This window comes from Opisthocomus hoazin, chromosome 7 (assembly GCF_030867145.1).
Source record: "Opisthocomus hoazin isolate bOpiHoa1 chromosome 7, bOpiHoa1.hap1, whole genome shotgun sequence".
Lineage (NCBI taxonomy): Eukaryota > Metazoa > Chordata > Aves > Opisthocomiformes > Opisthocomidae > Opisthocomus > Opisthocomus hoazin.
Window position 1 is genome coordinate 50,829,006 of NC_134420.1, and position 19,498 is coordinate 50,848,503.

The 19,498-nt window shown below is 41.1% G+C and overlaps 1 protein-coding gene across 2 annotated transcripts; it reads right to left on the reverse strand.

Moving 5' to 3' along the window:
* Positions 1 to 1,974: 1,974 nt before the first annotated feature.
* On the reverse strand, positions 1,975 to 19,288 carry DIO2 (iodothyronine deiodinase 2). 2 transcript variants are annotated; one of them, XM_075425837.1, is made up of 2 exons: positions 18,596 to 19,288; positions 1,975 to 7,259 (listed from the first exon to the last, which is right to left on the reverse strand). In XM_075425837.1, the coding sequence occupies exons 1-2, from the start codon at positions 18,815 to 18,817 to the stop codon at positions 6,642 to 6,644; spliced, it is 840 nt and encodes a 279-aa protein (XP_075281952.1). In that variant the 5' UTR covers positions 18,818 to 19,288; the 3' UTR covers positions 1,975 to 6,641. The 2 variants fall into 2 exon arrangements, with proteins under 2 accessions (XP_075281952.1, XP_009936617.2); XM_009938315.2 differs by having other exon boundaries at positions 6,687 to 7,259.
* Positions 19,289 to 19,498: the final 210 nt, after the last annotated feature.

Sequence of the window (19,498 nt, forward strand, 5' to 3'; positions counted from 1 at the left end):
CCCTCGTCCAGAACATTGATAAAGATATTAAACAGAACTAGGCCAAATATTGAGCCCAGGGGAACATTGATAAAGATATTAAACAGAACTAGGCCAAATATTGAGCCCAGGGGAACATTGCTTGTGACCAACTGGTCACAAGCTCCATTCATCATAACTCTTTGGGCCTGGCCATCCAGCCAGTTTTCACCCAGCAAACATTACACCCATCCAAGCCATGAGCAGCCAGTTTCTCCAGGAGGATGCCATGGGAAATGATGTCAAAAGCATTACTAAAGTCTAGGTAGACAACATCCACAGCCTTTCCCTCATCTACTAGGCATGTCACCTGGTCATAGAAGGAGATCAGGTTGGTCAAGCAGGACTTGCCTTTCGTGAACCCATGCTGGCTGGGCCTGAGCCCCCGGTTGTCCTGCACATGCCTGGTGAATGCACTCAAGATGAACCACTTCATAATCTTCCCCAGTACCGAGGTCAGGCTGACAGGCTTGCAGTTCCCTGGTTCCTCCTTCCAGCCCTTCTTGTAGATGGTCGTCACATTTGCTAACCTCCAGTCAACTGGGACCTCCCCGGTTAGGCAGGACTGCTGATAAATGATAGGAAGTGGCTTGGTGAGCACTTCTGCCAGCTCCCTCAGTACCCTTGGGTGGACCCCATCCAGCCCCATAGACTTGCGTGTGTCTAAGTGCTGTATCAGGTCACTAACCCTTTCCTCTTGGATTACAGGGGCTTCATTTTGCTGCTTGTCCATGTCTTCCAGCTCAGGGGACTGGGTGTCTGAACTACTGGTCTTAATATTAAAGGCTGAGGCAAAGAACGCATTGAGTACCTCAGCCTTTTCCTCATCCTTTGTCACTATGTTTCCCTCTGCATCAAATAAAGGATGGAGATTATCCTTAGCCCTCCTTTTGTTGCTAATGTAGGTATAGAAACATTTTTTACTGTCTTTTATGGCAGTAGCCAGATTAAGGTCTAGTTGAGCTTTAGCCCTTCTAATTTTCTCCCTGTAAAACCTCATGACATCTTTGTAGTCCACCCAAGTTGCCTGCACCTTCTTCCAAAGGTCATAAACTCTCCTTTTTTTCCCTGAGTCCTGAAAGGTGTCCTGAAAGGTGCTTTTATTTCTTCTGCAATATTACATAGCTGCTTATAGCAACAATTGATATAAAAGTCACTCACAGGCAGACTACAGGAATATTCACACAACTCAAAAGTCTCCTTTCAGTATTTTTGGGGCTTATTTTTGTGACATGCACTGGATAATATAGAGTTATTTGTTTGGTTGTTCCGAGGGCCTGTCAAGCATAATGTAATGAACATTTCTGCTTGGGACACCTAGATGTAACCTCTTCCAGGGCTTTCCTTTTGGAGATTTGTTTTGTTCTTTCTTACCTATATTCACAAGCAGTTTTCAGATGTAGGGTCCTATAAATCTTACCGTAACAAAAGATGACAAAGAGGAGGAAATTTCCAAAATACAACTGAATTACAAAATAAGTTTGTTTGGGAAGATGCCAGACATTCTCCCCTTTGAATTTTTTTTCCTGTAACAGCTATTCAACTGTGCTTTTAGTTTTATTTTTCGCCTTTTGCCTTTTGCATGTTCATTGAAATGGAAGGTGCATGTGCAGCTGATGCATTCACAACAAATTTGTCCAGATTTCATGTGCTGTGTACAGCTTGGCATGCTTTCTTCAAGCACATACTTTTTTTGAACAGTGTGATTCTGTGCAGACTCAACTACTGTCCTTGTAGCTCTCAGTTTCTCTCCCCCTTACCTTTCTTAAAAGTTGAAGAGTAGCCAGATATTAAATTAGTCCCACCATTTATAAAGGGGTTTGCTCATATTGCTTAAGATCTCATCAGTGTGGCGTAGGCTATTGTATTAAATACAGTTTTAACCTTCCTTGGTCTAATGTCAAGATTCCACTGAGTATTAAGAAACAGTATTAGAATAAGAAGACACAGAAAAGGTATATTTCCCATTATTGTTTATTATAATACAAGAAAAACAAATCTAGAAAGCACATTTCATGGAGCACCATATTGTAACAAAATTTTGCTGGCTCTCCTACAAAGTGTATTTTTGACATTTAAACAATGACACACTCATAGTCAGTACACACAGGCATCTACACCCCGGCAAACTTATTAATGGCCCCAAAAAGAGAGCCCGTTCAAATACAGAAACAGGTGCACAGAGGAATGCCAGTGTGAGGGCATCTGAACACTAACTGAGTTAATTACTCTTTTGTTAGCGATCTTCATAAGCACACAAGCATTCTTTGTCTCACCCCAATCTCTCTTCTCTGAAGCCTCCAAATTGGGCCCAAAGGTCACTGAATACAGATCTAGCACAGACATGGTGTAGAGTTGAACAAAACTGGCCAATATTCCCTACCTGATACCTCTTATTGCTTTGGTTATAGTACTGAATGAAAGTCTTAAAAACTCTTAAACCTACACTTGACATCACAGAAAAGCCACTTTCACACATACAGAAACATAACTTCCCTCCCCACACACACCTGAACGCATAGCACTGACACCTTTTTGAGAAGCTTCGTGGGCTTCCCCACCAAGATCACCTTCATAAAAATTATTTCATTTTGTTTCTCAAAGTGTTCAGACAGCTGTTCAACAATATATTTCATAATATGTTTCTTTCTTTTTAATAGACAGGGCATGTTTTCCTGCTCCCTTAAATTTATGTCATTGTCTACACAAGCAACAGCAAAATGCTATTGTTTTCATCTGTACAAAATGTTTTACTTTCATTTTATACAGTGCTAAATAATGATGCTAAGAACAGAACAATGCAGAATGATAGCCCAGAATAGCTTTTTACCTTGCTTAAAATGAAGAAGTACTGGAAGTTTCCCATACTAATGCTGACACATAGTACTGAGGTCTCCATTATAGACAGTAGCCTTCCAGTACTTTCAGGCACCTATTTTGCGAGCTATTGCTCAATATGTACGTCACACTGAAGCACCTCAAGTAATATGGTTTAGTGCCCTCAAACAGGGAGAATAAGAGACAAAAGCAAATCCAGCCTCACAGCAGACTGGACCAATTGTGAAGTACAATGCTAGCAAGGTAGCAAAATTTCTGCCTGGACCCAAAACAACCCACTGTTACAATAATTTTGTGTATCTGACATAAGGGCATTTCTATCATTAACAGAGGACAATGCATGAAGTTTAATTTAAAACCTTTTCTAGAATTTTTTTTGTCAAGAAAAAAAAATTAAGAGCTTCTATTTCTATCAGCCACTTATGATATATACTTTTTTCCTCTAAGCCCATTTTTCTTTGAAATACTTCTGCTGCTTTCTGACCACAAATTTTCTGGGGGAATTTAAGGATCTGCAAAATGTATTTCTGTCTTGATAATCAGTGAGGCTGAATTAGCTTTATGTTTTGGGTAGGGTAATGTATTCATGTTGCCAAGAAAGAAATAAAGTTATTGTGTATTTTTTCTTGCGGAAAATCCTTGTGGTTTTCCCATTTACAGGACCCAATTTTAGAATTCTTTTATACTATGTGATGAACAGGCATCTATGAATAGCAAGACAAAATAATGGAAATTCAAAACGAGAAAATGGACTTGAGAAATAACTGTAACTTTAGACATGCAAAGGGGTATTAACTAACTGAATTACTAACTCAGACTCTCTCCTCTGAGCTAAAGGTATGTTTCAACAGCTGTGCTAAACATTTGGCGAGCATTTCCCGGATAAACAGTTCAGACTTCAATTGTATGATGGGGAAAAGAAGAGAGAAAGAGAAGATGTAACTAGTTTAAGTTTTACAAAGGCTATGGAGTTGATATGGATTAACAAAGTTCCGGATTACTGAAGAATTGCATATAATAAGGAAAAGATGTTGTGTTGGGTATATCGATACATATTTTCACTTGGAGTAATGTCTACAGCTTTACACACCTGAGTAAAAGGACAATGTAGCAAAAACAGAAGAGATTCAGAGACACGCAAAGAATATGGAGCTGTGTAAGAATGTGAATTATTGTTTGGCTTAAGAAACAAACAAAAGGTATGCAAATTTCTATATAGAGTATATAATCACTGGCATACAGAAGTAAAATTGGGATCACGTCTGTTTATACTGGTTTAGCATACAAGAGGAAGAGATGAGAATGACTTTGAAAAGTAGCCAATTTAAATCTGAAAAAAAACCCTGATTTTATTTGTTTTTTCTTTGTTCTTAAACATAATGTGTTTTGATTTCAGTACTCTTCACCTCAAGAAATATTTCAATCACAAAACTGAGGATCAGCCTCTCATAGGGATAATAAGACATCAACAATCACATTGGACAAGAAAAAATAATAAGGGCTGAAGCTAATGAAAATTCCAGGAGAAATTATTGCACCTTCCCCTGAAGCATCTGATACTGTCAGAGGTAGGACACTAGATTAAATAAACTACATAGTTTGGCTATGTTACTGTTTCTATGATATTAGCTTTAAAAATTTCAATTATGTATCCTAGTTAGTCATGAAAACATGTAACAATCTTCCACACTGAGCAACGAGTTACATCAATGAATGGGAGGACAGAATAATTATTATTAGTGGTCTTAGACATCATTTATGTGTGCATATATTTATGTATATACATACATAAAAATATGACATACATATATATGCATGCATAAGTGCATACATACATATATACACGCACGCAGACAGATGTCTTCTGAGAAGTGGAGCTCACCAGAAGGACTGAAGACCATTCTTTCCACCCTTCTCTGATACACATTACTAAACTGTGTAAGTGTGTGCATGTATATGTTTAACAGTGTGTGAAGGAAAATGTGAGAAGGGAAGCATGAAACTGAATATGGGAGAAATCACTCATGTTACTGTCATTATTCCAGATCTGTGCTTGAAAACACATTTCCAAATGCCTTGTACATTGACTATGTTGACCAACAGCCAAGCAAGAAGAAACATACAATATTAAAGGGAAATTGTGAAAATACTTAAGTATGTATTTTCTGTTCTTTCCTGCATTAGTATTAATACATCATATTCCTGACAAGTGGCAGGATGAGAAATTAAAAGAACTAATTTGATTTTTGCCACTTACCCTGTTTATCTGTTTCATTTTTCTGCCAAAGTTGAGAGAAAATTTGGATAGTCCATGTCCTTATGGGTTTTCATTTATCAGGTCTAATGGGTTGGCTTATTGTAAACTTGCTCTTTCATCAGGCTGGATTAAATCATTTTAGTTTTAGAAATACCTAAACTTAATGTATACTCTAAGTTGACAGTATCTCTTTAAACATAATTAATAATTCCTCAGACCCATTTGTATGAAAATTCTGCCATATTTTATGCTTATTCACATTAATTCACACTATTTGTCCTCCCTGTTTCTCTGGGAAGGCTTTTGAGAAGATGAGTGAAACAAACGGACTATCACCTCATCTGATAGTAGAACTGCAGCTAATCAATTCTGAGGCTGCAAACGACTTAGCTTCCAGACAAACTAACGTAGCTATAAACTACTTGCAGGTATCTAAGATAGCAAAAATCAGCATGACTACATTTAACAGGGTAAATGACAGGATAGGTTTTCATTTCAATGAGGTAAAGTTGTGTATAAGTTCCCCCATCCCCAAAATACTTCTGTAAGGTCATTCTCTCAAATAAAAATAAAAGACAGAAATAAGTTATGTTTTAAAAAGCTAAAAATGAAATTACCTCTAAGCCTATTGCTAGACAGAAAGAGATCAAGGCAGGTAAAGAAACAGAGAAGAGAACCAGAGAATATGGATAAATGTGTGTTGTCAGCTCTGAGAACCAAGGGCTGGTTGACATCAGCTGAGTTTCATCTGGTGATGTACACTCTAGACAGTTCTCGCTGTTTTGTTACACATAGTCCAGGTTTTTCCGTTTTCAAATTGTAATGGGCTTATTTGATCACCTTTGCCTTTTTGGTCCAACTCAATGGATTTTAACATCTTTCTCAGCAGGCACAGGCCTGCATACTGGATACAAACATATGGATAGAATTACACAGTTAATATGCTGTGCAGAGGCATCCATAGAGAGTACAAATACCAGCACATGATGTTTGACCTTGATCTGAGCAGCCAGTCTGCCTACATGATTCATTGCATGGTGGTTCCTGACAATAAAACCTCTAGAGAAAGGACAACTGCCACACTCCACTGCATTTCTGTGCAAAGTAATTGCGAGCACCCTGGCTCCTCCCAGGTCGCTTGCACTGGCCACAGGAGGGTAAAGAAGCGTTTCTGATTAAATACATGGCATTGCCTCCTACGGATTGCCTTCCAAGCAGCAAGGCTTCTGGCTCACCCCAGGGTCAGCACTTCATGAGATGGGTTCCTGGGAGACAGGTCTTATGTCACCATTCTTGCTGCTCGCCGCAGCACCTTTTTCAGAAGCCTCTTCACCTCTTCTGTCCCGTAGCAAGCACAGGAGTGGGATTATTTTCATACAATAATGTTTTTGTGGAGTTAGTTTTCTGTTTTATTTTCTTTTCCTAGTTAATGTTCATTTGACCTTGTTATCAAATGTGTTCTCCTGCAATCATCTGAAGGCCTTATTCAAACCAGCGTATGTTTTCTTTTTTTCCCTTTTACATCACCTTAAAGGGACACATCTGTTGATGAAGCTTCTGTAAAGAATGGATTTCATCTTTTGCTGAAGTTTTGTTCCAGCCAAAGCCGAACCTCCTGCAGATTGTAGAAAAAGGGGCCTTTGCCTCCCAGGTAGGCAATTTTTTGTCTCTGCACAATACATACTCGCTCAAATGAAACCCCATAGGCCACGTTGGCATTGTTGTCCATGCAGTCAGCCACCACTTGGCACTGAGGTGGCAAGGAAAAGCGTTCTAGGAGCTGGTGAGCAGCTGCGCATCGGTCTTCCTGGTTCCTGTGTTTCTTAACTTCAAATGAAGAGGGAGAGATTCCAGGAGCAGCCCAGCCATCTGATGGGTGAGCCTCATCAATGTAGACCAACAGGAAGTCAGCCACACCAGAGAACTCCTCCACCAGCTTGCTGAAGGCTGACAGCTGGCTTGTGAACGGTGGTCAGGTAGCTGAACCAAAGTTGACCACCAATGGGCGCTCGGAGTTGGCAAAATCCAGAAGGTGGCATTTGGTTCCACACTTGCCACCCACACTGTTCCAGCTGCTACCACTGCCATCACTGCCCTTGGCTATGTGGATTACACTGGAGTTTGGGGCTTCTCCTCCCAGTTTGACCTGATGGCAAAACAGATTAAAACACAGCAAGTTAGTGTGACTTGCTTGTCCAGTATCCTTATGACTACTCTCTTCAAATAAATAGAGTCACCTGTTCAGAGTACACCTAACTACCTGCATGGACACTAGCATGGGGATATAGCAAATCAACAAAGGCAGCAGCTTCAAGAAGTTCATCTAGTCCATCTCCACTCGCAGTGGAGGGAAATGTGGCACTCCCAGCAGGCATACTACTTCATTATTGTCAGAAAATTTGATCTGAGATCTGTCTTGTCCTGTCCAGTACACACATAGTCCTGTCCACCCTTATGTATTTGCAGACTCTTTTTTGCTTTCAGGCGGACTCCCTCCCATTTCCTCTAACTTTTCTCTTGTGAGCCAAATTTTCTAGACATGATTTTTTTTCAGTGTCACCCTCTGAGTTCTCTCCACTTGGTTTGTATCCTCCTTGAAGAACATTGTTCAAAACTTCAGAAGAGTTTTTGCTAATTCTCAGAATAATCAGACAATTACTTCAGGTATCTCACAGCCTACACCTGTTCATACATTCCAGATGTTTGATTTTTACGAAACATCAAGACTGCTTTGGAAAAACAGTAGACTGTTGACTAGGGGTTAGCTAGTGAGAAGTTATAATGACTAGGTCCTTTTTTCTGCCTTTCTAGTTGCTCCCCATCATGGATTTGGGTACTTCATCAGCCCAGCCTGAATTTGGTGCTTTGCAGTTGGCCCCATTGAACTGCATCCTACATTTCAAGCCATTTTTCCAATTATCCAAAATCATTCTGCATTGTATTCCTGATCTTCACAACATATGCAGTGCCTCTCAGTTTTGAGAGGTCTGCAGATTTCATACGTGTATATTCTCTTCCATCTCGCAGTTCAAGAATGAAAACACTCAGAGTACCAAATACAAGAGAGACCTCTGCAGACACCCACTTAATATATAATTCTGTATTGACAGTGGACCATCCCAGACTGTGCTCTCCAAAGGGTTTTCTAACCACTTTGCATTAATTTCATCAGTGACTGACACATTTCCTTCTACTGCAATGTTTCTCTACAAGATGCTTGGGGAAAAAGCAGCAGGAAAAGGGGAAAGTTTATATGATGGTTGAAGCAGGATAAACTGATAACAAACTGTTCCCAGCTGTAACCCCAGATCTAACTCAGACCCAACAGGCAATTATGGAAAAGTTATTTTGCCTGACAGTTTCTATTTCCCTGCCTATAGAAACAAGACAGAATATAAGCATCTAATAGAAGCGACTGCCAGAGTAAGGTGGAGCCTGCAGAGGGCTCCAAGATCCTTAGCTGATAACTGCTATAGAACCACAGAACAATTACATAAGACAATTAGTTTTTAATGAGCTCTGCCACAGCAATTCCTATGTATCTGCCTTTAACATCAAGCTCTAGTACAACAATGCAATTATCCTTTTGTATTTCCCTGACTCTTTCTATCTCTGTCTCCTGTCTATTTGATTATGTTCAGAATTGTTGCTTTGAAGGAAACACACAGGGCCAAATTCTTTAGCCTTTCATATTTTATTAATTTCTTTCTGAAACTACACTCCAATTTAAGTCAACAGAAGTTAATGCTGAATCAGAACTGTGTAAAAACTGAATACATAACTGGTTTTTGGTGCACTTCTACATTATAGAGTATCCTAGTGAGTCAGATACAGTAAGAAACTGAGTTAACAGCTGAATACTTTATTGATGAGATATTGCTGCTCCACACAGATCCAGAGGCAAGTATATTATAGATACTGGACCCTCCATTTCTCCCTGAGAAACCTGTCTACCTTGAAAAAATCTGCAGGTATTCATGACTCAGCATTATTTCATCAGAGTAGCAACAGAAGCAAGAGTCTAACCAAAGCAAAGTTTGTAAGACACTACCCTAAAGCTGCCAGACTTCACAGCTACATGAAGAGGTCTCACAGCATGTTGGCACATGACATAAACGTCATTGCTATGGCGCAAACTGAGACACAACTGTGCTGCCATTCACTCAGAGATCAGCAAGGAAGAGAGCCACAGAAAGACTGACTGCCCCAGACCCACAGACCTCTCCAGGCCAAGGACGTGGTGATAACATCACTGGGAGCAGGGGATGTGCAGCTGCAGCTGCACCACAGGCAAGGGAAGCAGGTGATGCCCCAGGAAAGCACTGCCCACTGCAGCCTCCCTCCCCATAAACCTGCGTCTGCAGCACTGCCATCTGCTAGAGCCCTGGTAACAACAAAAAAAGTGCCTTGCGCTTATTTGCCTTTGAAGGCAAGCGAGGTTTGAAATAGCTGCTGTGTGAGTGGGCTGTCCTTTGAACTCAAGGAAGGAAAAGAGCTGTATCCCAGTTTTTGAGAAGAAATGATCTATATGGAGAGAGGCAGGTTCAGACACTCAGGCTGTAGCACTTAAGAAGTAGCATTAAGTATCTTGCAGCATTTAAGACGTGCTGCCACAGGCCACCTACACCTTAGCAGGTAGTAGGTACTCTTCTGTGCAGCTGTTGAACATCTCATTTGTCTTTGCCACTCTGTGCAGTACGATAGGCAAAGAAGGCATGAGTAATGTAAAGGGTCAGACTTCAGCAAAGAAATACACAGGCCAAGATCATGTGGCAGCCATATAATCATCCTGAGGGCTGCATTCAATCCGTAAGCCAGCTAGACAACTCAGCATTTTGTGGTAAGTTGGCAACTACCAAAAAAGGGCACATCTCAAGAAACACAATATCTGCACATCTGCACAAACACTAAATTCATCTTTACCTAGAAAGCTTAACTGTTCTTGCATCATCAAGCAAATGCTTTTTCAGAGCTAGCTTGCCCAAAATGTGCCTTTTGGGCGAAGCCTGACATGTAAGTATCTGTGCTGCACCCACTCCCTGGATGAATAATGGACCTCAGTATTTAGGAGTGTGCACTCATCCAGTCAAAGAAAATAAGTAATAACATGATTTATCTCATAAATCACAATTAAGCAACACACTTTGAATTTCTGATATTTACTGGCACTCTTCAGAGGAGAAGAAAAATAAAGGTAAAAAGGAAAGAAGTAACTAAAACTCAGCAATTAACAGAGCTGCTCAGGAGAACAGAAACACCTGAGCAGCTCTTTCCCTTCACTCTTCTGGTTTTATTTTACCAAAACTATTATGACTGAAAATACTCTGACCAACACGCTTGAACTGGGAAACCACAGTCTGGTTCATGATCATATTTAAGCAAAAAGAGAGGCTACATATTGTAAGCTCCTCATTGCTAACTCTTCACTCAGGTCTACCAAACACTTCTTTTCCTAAGCGAGTTGCAAACCCTGGAGGAACAGAATAACAAAACATCTTCCATCAAACACCAGCATGGGAATGCCCTTCAAGCACTATTTAACACTGATACCAAGGGTGGCAACGTATTTCTCTGTTCTCCAACAATGCAAATTTGCATTCTGTCTCTCATACTCCTTATTGACCAACAAATAGATGGATTTAGGAAATAAAGTACAAATATGCCCTACATCACCTTACAGCAGTTTCTCTTCATTTCCCACAGCCATGCAGCAAGTCTCATGGCCGCAGGTTACCTATCATTTCAATTTTTGTTTCTAGGAGTGCTTGTGTTGGGTTTTTTCCCCTTAATGAGACATCCTTGCCAAGCAAGTATTCACGAGGCATTTTCTGCTCTTGTAGAGGAGTAATTAGGTCTGTGCCTTGTTCCATGCCAGTGTCAGGCACTCCAAAAAGCAGCCCTGCCCAGTTGTTAATGCTTAAACATAAGCAACGGCATCTCCACTAATTGGTCTTGATGAAGCGCTGACGTTCCCAAAGGGACTCTTTTATTTCACAAGGCTCGGGATCCGGGATCCGATTGACATAGGATGACAATATCATCCTTGCTGATCATCTGCATTCTAGGCCTTGGCTGCCTTCTTTGTTGTCATTTATTGAAAGAAAAAATAGCTCTTGGAAAAGAAAATCAACGCAATGAGAAAACAAACAAAAACCCCCATGTATTCAGCCAGACTGCTTTTGAAATCTTACACAAAAGCAGGCAAAATATAAATTCTGAGGAACAAACTAGCAGAATTCCCCTCACACGCAATCCAGCGTTTCTATAATCATGTACTTATGTGTGTGAATATTCGGGCATTCGGCGCCAGCCTGCTGGGTGAAGTGGACACTGGGCAGCGCACACGCAGCACCTCCCACGCAGCCTGCATGGGACACACAAGGTTGGCCAACCAAAGCTGACAGCCAGCCCGGCCACTGGCAAGAGCAAGCACCGGCCCGACACCAAAGCAGCAACTTGCAGCATTTATGTGAACTTTGTGTTTGCTTGACAGCCTTGGTACTGCATCTCCTTCTCCGAGTCGGCATGCAGAGTGGAAAGCAAACAAGGTTGCTGATGCTGTAGCACGCAGACTGCAAAATGAAGGAGACTTAGGAGTGGGAAAGAAAGCCCTATTCATAAACTACAGGCTAGAAATAGCACATACTGCTAACTTTGTTGTACATTCTCTATGAGGACTAGGAAAAGCCCCACGGACAAAGCATCGCCGCCTCATTTACGTTTTCTTTTTTTCTCATTTTGCTTTTATCAGCTTTAGCATAACCCTCCTGGGATCCTGTGCACTGCAATATGGCTTTCATTCCCTGCATGAGGGATTTTCATACAGTTTGGCAGACTCATCAGGCTGTGTCAGCCCCCTAAAGAAAATAGGTGTTGCCAGGCAATTAGCAGTCTGTGATATTAGCCATTTAAATATGGACATGCTGTGTTTGGGACTGGAGTCCAGCGCCTGGTAATGAACTGAATCCCTGGAGCTCTTTGCTCCTTTTCAAATTCTCTGCTTTGACTTTATTTGATCCCATTCAGCTAAATATAGCCTCTGAACAGCCCAATATTTCTCAGTGCTTCATCCAAATCATAATCAGACTCCGGCTTGAGAATTAGACAAATTATTATTTTTGTTTTCTTTATTTACATGACCCAGAGTTGTGCAGTGGATAAAAATTACAGGAGGCCCTTGTCTGGAGTAGCGTACGGGAGTGGGAGCTCTTAATTTGTCTTGGGGAGGTGGCAGCTTGCTTTAAGAGGCTCAGCTACTTTGCTTTAAGAGACTCGGTTGCTAGAATTGGAGAGCAGAGACTAGAACTGACTTGAGTTCTCCCAGAGTCCAGTCTCTTATTTAGGATCAGGTGTGTGAAGCTGAGGGAAGTGGGAGGCAAATTAAAAGGGCACAATCCAGGTAAAAATAACTACTCAGATGCTGCCCTCTTTATTTAAAAACTGCCAGTCCCACAAATAAGCATGCATGGCAGAGGGAAAGCATAAAGGATCCTTTTGCCTTGCACTCTTATAAAAGAAGATGGCTAATTTTAGTTCCTCTGATCGGGGAGCCTACAGCAAGCTTCTTGAGAGCTTATGTTTCCCTCAAGATGGAAGCAAGGCCCACGGCATCATGGCCTCTGGGCCACTGGCTGCCCTTGTGGCCTCTGCATACAGGTGACAGAGACCTTCACCAGTCTTTGTTAGCCAGCACCTGGAGGACATTTGAAGTTAATTTGGATGAGTTTTTTGATTTTTTTTTTTTTTTTTTTTTTTTTTAACTCAGCTTTAGCACTGTATGAATACACAGTGGTGGTTTTGCTGGAGAGACAGAGCTGGGACGCAAGGACCGGGGACGATCCTTTTCCTGGATGGTGCCTGTTAGCTGATTTTCTGTGTCTCCGACGGCCGAAGGGAGTTTGCACAAGGGTTTGACAAAATGGCAAGCAGTCCTTTCTGTCAGTTTTTCGCACATAAGGGTGAAAAATGAAAGGGGTAGGATGAGATCCTATGTGGGGTAGAAGTCGTCATATTCCTTCCTTTTCCTCCCCTTTGTCTGTCGTGAGTGTTTGATCCGTGAGCTCCATGGGCCAAACTGTCTGCTCCTCTTGGTGAGGACACGGCCTATTACAATAGAGCCCCGGTCTAGGTTGGTCCTCAGACACTACTATAACAAACATGATTATACATTAATAATGATGACAATGTTTTAATAATAATGACAATGACAAGCCCAAATCCTGTTGAATTTATGTTTCAAATACTGCAGGAAAGGCTTTAACTGTGGTTTTGTTTTGTTTTTCTCACTTCTTTCAAGATTGTTTTCATTTGCAAATGTCAATGAAAACAATTCTGCTAAGGCTGAACTTTGTAAAACCAATAAAATATTTTTAATACCACACAATGTCTAGTTCTAAACCCTGAAACTACACAATACGCTTTCTTTCACAAATTCCCTTTATCACTGTCAAATGCAGAGAGAGACACTTCCTTACCTTGCCAGACAAAATAAATACGAATAGTAAGTAAAGAAGTTATGTCTTTGTTCCAACCTTTAAAAGATTTCCCCAAAACCCGAAGAGTTACTGGACAGCCAAACAGCAGGTAAAGGACCATGCCATTATATTACTTTAACATACGGGTTTGTGATAATGCTGTGCAGCATGCACTTAACAGGAGAGTTTTTGGGCTGTCCCGCTTTGCACACTGATTTATTCTAGGAATAAATGCTGTACCTATCAGGCAGGCAGAGGTAGCTAAAGGTAATTTAATTGTGCCTCCCTGAAACCTCAGGAAAATCCCACTGGGTGTTTACTGAGCCAGCCTGCTTGCTGCTGCATCCAGAGCCAGGCCTACGCTGTGAAGCTGGGATCCCATGCCAACCATTCCCTCCGTGCTGGGTCTCTCATGCCAGAGCTTGCTGCTGGCCCATTCTAAAGACAGTAAAAAGCTGTACAAGTACATACACACCCCCCACCACCATCCATTGCTTGAGATACCAGCATCCTTCTGAGGGTTGTAACGTACATTTACACACATGTCGGTAAATGCACACGTGCATGTTACCCCCACAGGTGCACCACAGCATTCCTAAGCATTTGACTGCTTCAGGGAGATGCCATCAAGGTCTTCCCCCTAACTACCCTGCACTGAGGGGGAGAAGAGATATCCTGGATTTCCTCTAGGATAACCTTACAGCTCTCCATTGGAGACCAGGAATGGTAGCTCTGCCCTGCTGAAACACAAACTTGTACCTGGTACTGGAGAAGCTCCCAGCACGAGGCCTCACCACTGGGCACTGCTAACGGTTGCAACCTTTATTGTACTCCTTTTAAAAGCATTTCAAGATAACAATTTCTCACCTTTGGAATCTTAGAAAGTAGATTCATCCCAGTAGTAAATAAAGCATGGAACTTATCAGGTAAAAAAAGCTTTTAAAAGTAAATATAATGTTTTTTTCAAAACCATATATATACACGTGTATACATATACAGAGAAACGAAAGAGGACTGACTCCTGAAAGAGCAGAATATCATGTATGCCTATGATAGGCATATGTATGCCTATGTGTGTGTATTTTTGCATGTATACACATTTTCATATATGCATGTACATATATATAGGCAGATACACACACATATGGATATACGTATACATACAAACACAGATGAAAGTGTAAATGCGTACACACACATACATACATAATTTGCTCTTCAGGAGTCAATCCACTCATTTCTGCAGATAAACAGAGCACAACACTACATTAGAAAAAAACATGTAAATAAAATAGTTGTACTCTTTCAATTATATGAAGTTAATGTAACTTGATTACTAGCTCTATTTATCTCTGTTATGACAATTAATCTGGTCCTAAAGACTCCTGTGTTGTAATGTAAGACACACTTTTCTCTCGGAAAAGAACAGGAAGAAGATGTTCTATAAATCATGAAGCTGGTGCAGTGTAGATAGTATCAACACTCAGTGTGACAGAAACTGAAATGAGAGCTAAGAAAGTAAAAAGAAATATATTAATCATTGATACAATTTACATAAGAAAATAAAAATAAACAAAAGAAGAATTATTTTGATTCCAGTGGGATGGTAAAATATGGAGAAAACAAGTCATACAGAATGTGCCAATAAAAAATAATACTGAATACACCCTATATACAATAAAACAAACTCTGCATTGCTTCCCCGCTAAGGATGTTAAAATCTTCAACTGTTACTAGGTAATCTTGCCTATGAAATAATTGCCCTAACCCAAAAGTCATGTGGAATAATACATAACAACAAAATACAGAACAAAAGCATGTTGAAATTTGCATAAGATACTAAAAAGTTTTTCTAGAAGGGAGAATGCATCAGAATAGCTATTTTCAAATATGCTTTACTTTAACTATTCCAAGATCATCTCTTGTACATACTAGTCTTGAAACAAAATCATTTAATTCTGGGACAGTCTGTGTGCTTTCAAGGCAGAGCTCCTTTCTTGTAATAAATTTACTTCAGTCCAGAATCTAGTATCTACCCACAGAGTTTTTTCTGGAATGGCTTCCAGTAAATTTTTCTGTGAATAGAAATTTTACATCAAGTACTTTCGTGAAAAATGTTATGAAAGGTACTCAGGAAGAGTTCTGGGTAAGTGACACAAAACATAGTAAAACCAAGCATATTACTGCTTTAATCCAATATTCTGCTAACTGGCAGTCTAGTTTTGGTTTATCTCAGACATCTGCAATTCTGCTATTCTAACTGAAAAATGGTGATTATCTCATAAATACTCCTCAATGGAATGAGTTTAAGCACCTGCTTAAGTACTTTGCTAATACTTGGCTTCAGATAGCAAATTGGAGCAATAAGCAATCACAGTTATGATATCGACTGCATTTGACCATGCTGTTTACTACCCTGATTCCACAATATTTTGATTTCCTACCCTCACTAATTTGCTAAGATTAAGGGCAGTCCTATTCAGGATTTACAAAAAGATAATTTAAGGAAAAAGATGCTTCATGGGTCAGTCTTGAATATATTTGACTATTTCTCATGCTTTTTAAACATGCCACAAAGCAGGGTATATTTCAAATTTTTTTCAACTCTACCAATACAGCTTTCCAGCTGAAACTTTTTTTTCTTTCTCTTCCTTACAGAAGCAGCAGAAGATTCTCCTCTATTGTAGAGGTGATGACTCTTCTTCTCCTAATATGGCTCCTCAGTTTATTGTGTCCCCTCGATAATTTGATTTCTACACTTATCTACCTTTCTGTGACAATCAAGGGTTTCCAATGATCTTCTGTCCTTGTGGCCCATAACTAATTCTATTAAGGAAAACAGAGTCTTTCCATGAATTGTTGGTTAATTAGTTTCGTCTTAAGGATAGCTGGCATGATGGATTTATTTCCTCTTTTTGGAACAAGGTGATAAAATTTGGTTATGTTTATATGCATTTTTTTTGCTGAGTTCGTTGAGGCCCAGAATTCATTCTAGGGACCTTAAAGCCTGATCGGCCTGAACAATCTAGTCATTTAATGGTGGTAAGGGAGAGTTTTTAATTACCAAAGTTCAAGGTATGGGTTTAATTGCCAACACCAAAAATAGCAGTCGTCCTGCATGTAGCTCCATGGTTGACATCAACAGTACTGAGAAAAAGGCAAGGTATGACTTTGGAAAGTACAGAAAGGCACGCGACATCTTTATTTTAAATCATTTTGTGTTATTTAAGCAAAATGACATTGAAAATCTCATGGATATAAGATTCCTTACAGCTCCACACCTTCTCCAGACCCTGGGCCACATCCAGGTTGCAGATGTAGGAACTGGAAACTTGGCTGTTTCAGAGCTGTGCTACCACCTTCCACTGAAGCCTTGACCAAGTTGTGTGCTAACTGTCCTGTCTTGCCTTGTCTGTAAAATGGGAACCAGCCCATCTAACACGGCCACTGTAAAATTTACTTACTTGATGTTTGTGGAGAGACTAAAACTAGAAAATAGTAGGGCTAGGAGAATAGTGAGCTTCATTCAGCATTACTTTATTTGGGTAGCCAGCTGGCTGATTCCTAAGGTGGCAGTAAGAGGCTGACCCATTTGGCAAAAGCTAATGTCATTTATATTTGTCTTACACTGAAAATTAACGTCCCCATGGCTTGGGTTTCAGGCTAAGCAGCTTGTGTTCTATATCACAAAGCCAGCAAACACCAACACTGCCAGCTCCTCACATGTCTAGGTAAGAGCAAATACAAAAGCCATTGTGAGGGAGCGATAGAGGGGAAGATGATACAAAAAGAAATATTTCAGAAGATACAGAGCAATCATTTGGATAGGACCCCGTGACCTCATGACATCACATGTGGTAGGCTAAATTAGACGGTCTAAATAAGACAACACATTAACAGACTAAGCACTGTTTTGGAAGCCACAGAACTCTGAATCCAGTTCTTCTGCTTACTAACTGGGTGGCCTGTGCAAGAAATTTCATCTTTTGGGGTCCACCTGTTCCACCTATAAAAGGGAACTAAAACTCCCTCATGAGATCTAGGCACTACCACTGGGTAATGTTTGTACAAAACTTAAAAAGAAAAAAAAAAAGTACATGTTGCATAACTGCTATTGGCTTTATTAACTTAAATCACCAGGCAGCTGTCCCTCAGCTAGTCAAGTTCAAGCCATTTTTAAAATCTGATATGTCCCTCTGTCACTGCTTTCTCGAAGAAAAAAGGCTCACTGTTTCAGTGCATGCCCCGTTTTACTATTACCTGGATGCTTCCTCCAGTATCAAAATTAATATACAAGTAATAGAAAATGCCAGTGTAATGACAAAGGTTCATTTTTATCTTTTACTCTATTTACAACAATTTATCTATGTTACACAGATACGACCTCTATCTATGTAGAACTGTCTGAAGATGCTGTCTTTGTGTCATCTCTGAGGATCTCACATGGCAAACAATTAAACAGAATCACAAAATCGGAGAACATTAGGGGTTGGAAGGGACCTCTGTGGGTCATCTAGTCCAACCCTCCCGCTGAAGCTGGATCACTTACAGCAGGCTGCACAGGACCTTGTCCAGGCGGGTCTTGAATATCTCCAGAGAAGGAGACTCCACAACCTCCCTGGGCAACCTGTTCCAGTGTAAACAACAGCTGTGAAAACATTTTACAATTCTTCTTATACGAAGATCCTGAAATACTTTATGAACACGAAGATTATTAGCCTGACTGGTGGGGAAACTGAGGCACCGCTAAACTAAGTGACGTGGCCATGGCTGTGCAGAGAGTCAGTGGCAGAGCAGAGAGACAGCAGCTCCTGAACCTCGTGAACTCTTAGCCCTGACTCAAAAGCATCGCGCCTTTCGGCTCACGCCTCTCCCACCAAACCTCACATCAAACAGAAGACAGCGTAGCCGGCACAGAGCGGTCCCCAAGCCTCCCCCGCCAGCAGCCGGGCTGCGCCCCGCAGCGTGTGCCCCCCAGCCCTCCCGTCCCCGTTCCCCCGGCACCCACCTGCTTGTAGGCGTCCAGGAGGAAGCTGTTCCAGACGCAGCGCAGCCCCTCCGAGGTCAGCATCCTCCGCCACTCACCGCGCCCGGATTTAGACCGGCTCAGGAACAGCACCATGTGCTTCAGGAGGATCACAGAGTCATACAGCGCAAGGAAGAGGCAATTGGAGAAAAAGACCGGCAAGATCTGAAGCGTGATCAGCAAATCCACGCTCAGCAGACCCATCTTCCCCGCCACTTCTCTTCAGCCGGGTGCCTTCAGCTCCCTTTTTTGCTCTGTACCCTCATTTAAAAAAGTAAAGTAAAAGCGTTTCAAAAGCCTCGTTACCCCTCTCTCAGCCACTCGCTTTAAAATGAGTAGAGATGGCTAAATATGAGCAGGCTGGTTAAAACCATAACTGCATCACACTCATTCAACTCGGAACTGCTTATTTTTCAGAAACTAAGATGTTAACAGAAACTCTTCCCTTAACCAGGAGACCTGATTTTGTTGAAGAGAGAGGCAGCTCTGTTTCCAGTTCCCTGCAGTTACAAAATTTAAGCTGAGACTGTTAATTGTTAACTTTCCTGCACTATCCCATTGTTTCTCAGCTATTTAAGCACTGAACAGACCTCTCATTTCTCTGTCAGTAAAGCTAGCTACCAGGTGCAACAATACTTTTCTTAAGAAAGGTTTATGTACATAAACTTTCTGTTCCTTCCTCCCTCCCTCCCTCCCTCTCCCTCTCTCCCTCCCCCCCCCCCCCCCGCCCGCCTCTCTGTATTCCTGCCTTCCTCCTCCTCTCGCCCTCTCTTTTACTATCTGCCTATGGTGCAAAGTGCTTTCCCCTCTGTAGTCCTAGCTTGCTTCCCTGAAGCCTTTTATACATTCCCTAGCTAATTGCTGCAATAGAGAAATGAAACCCTA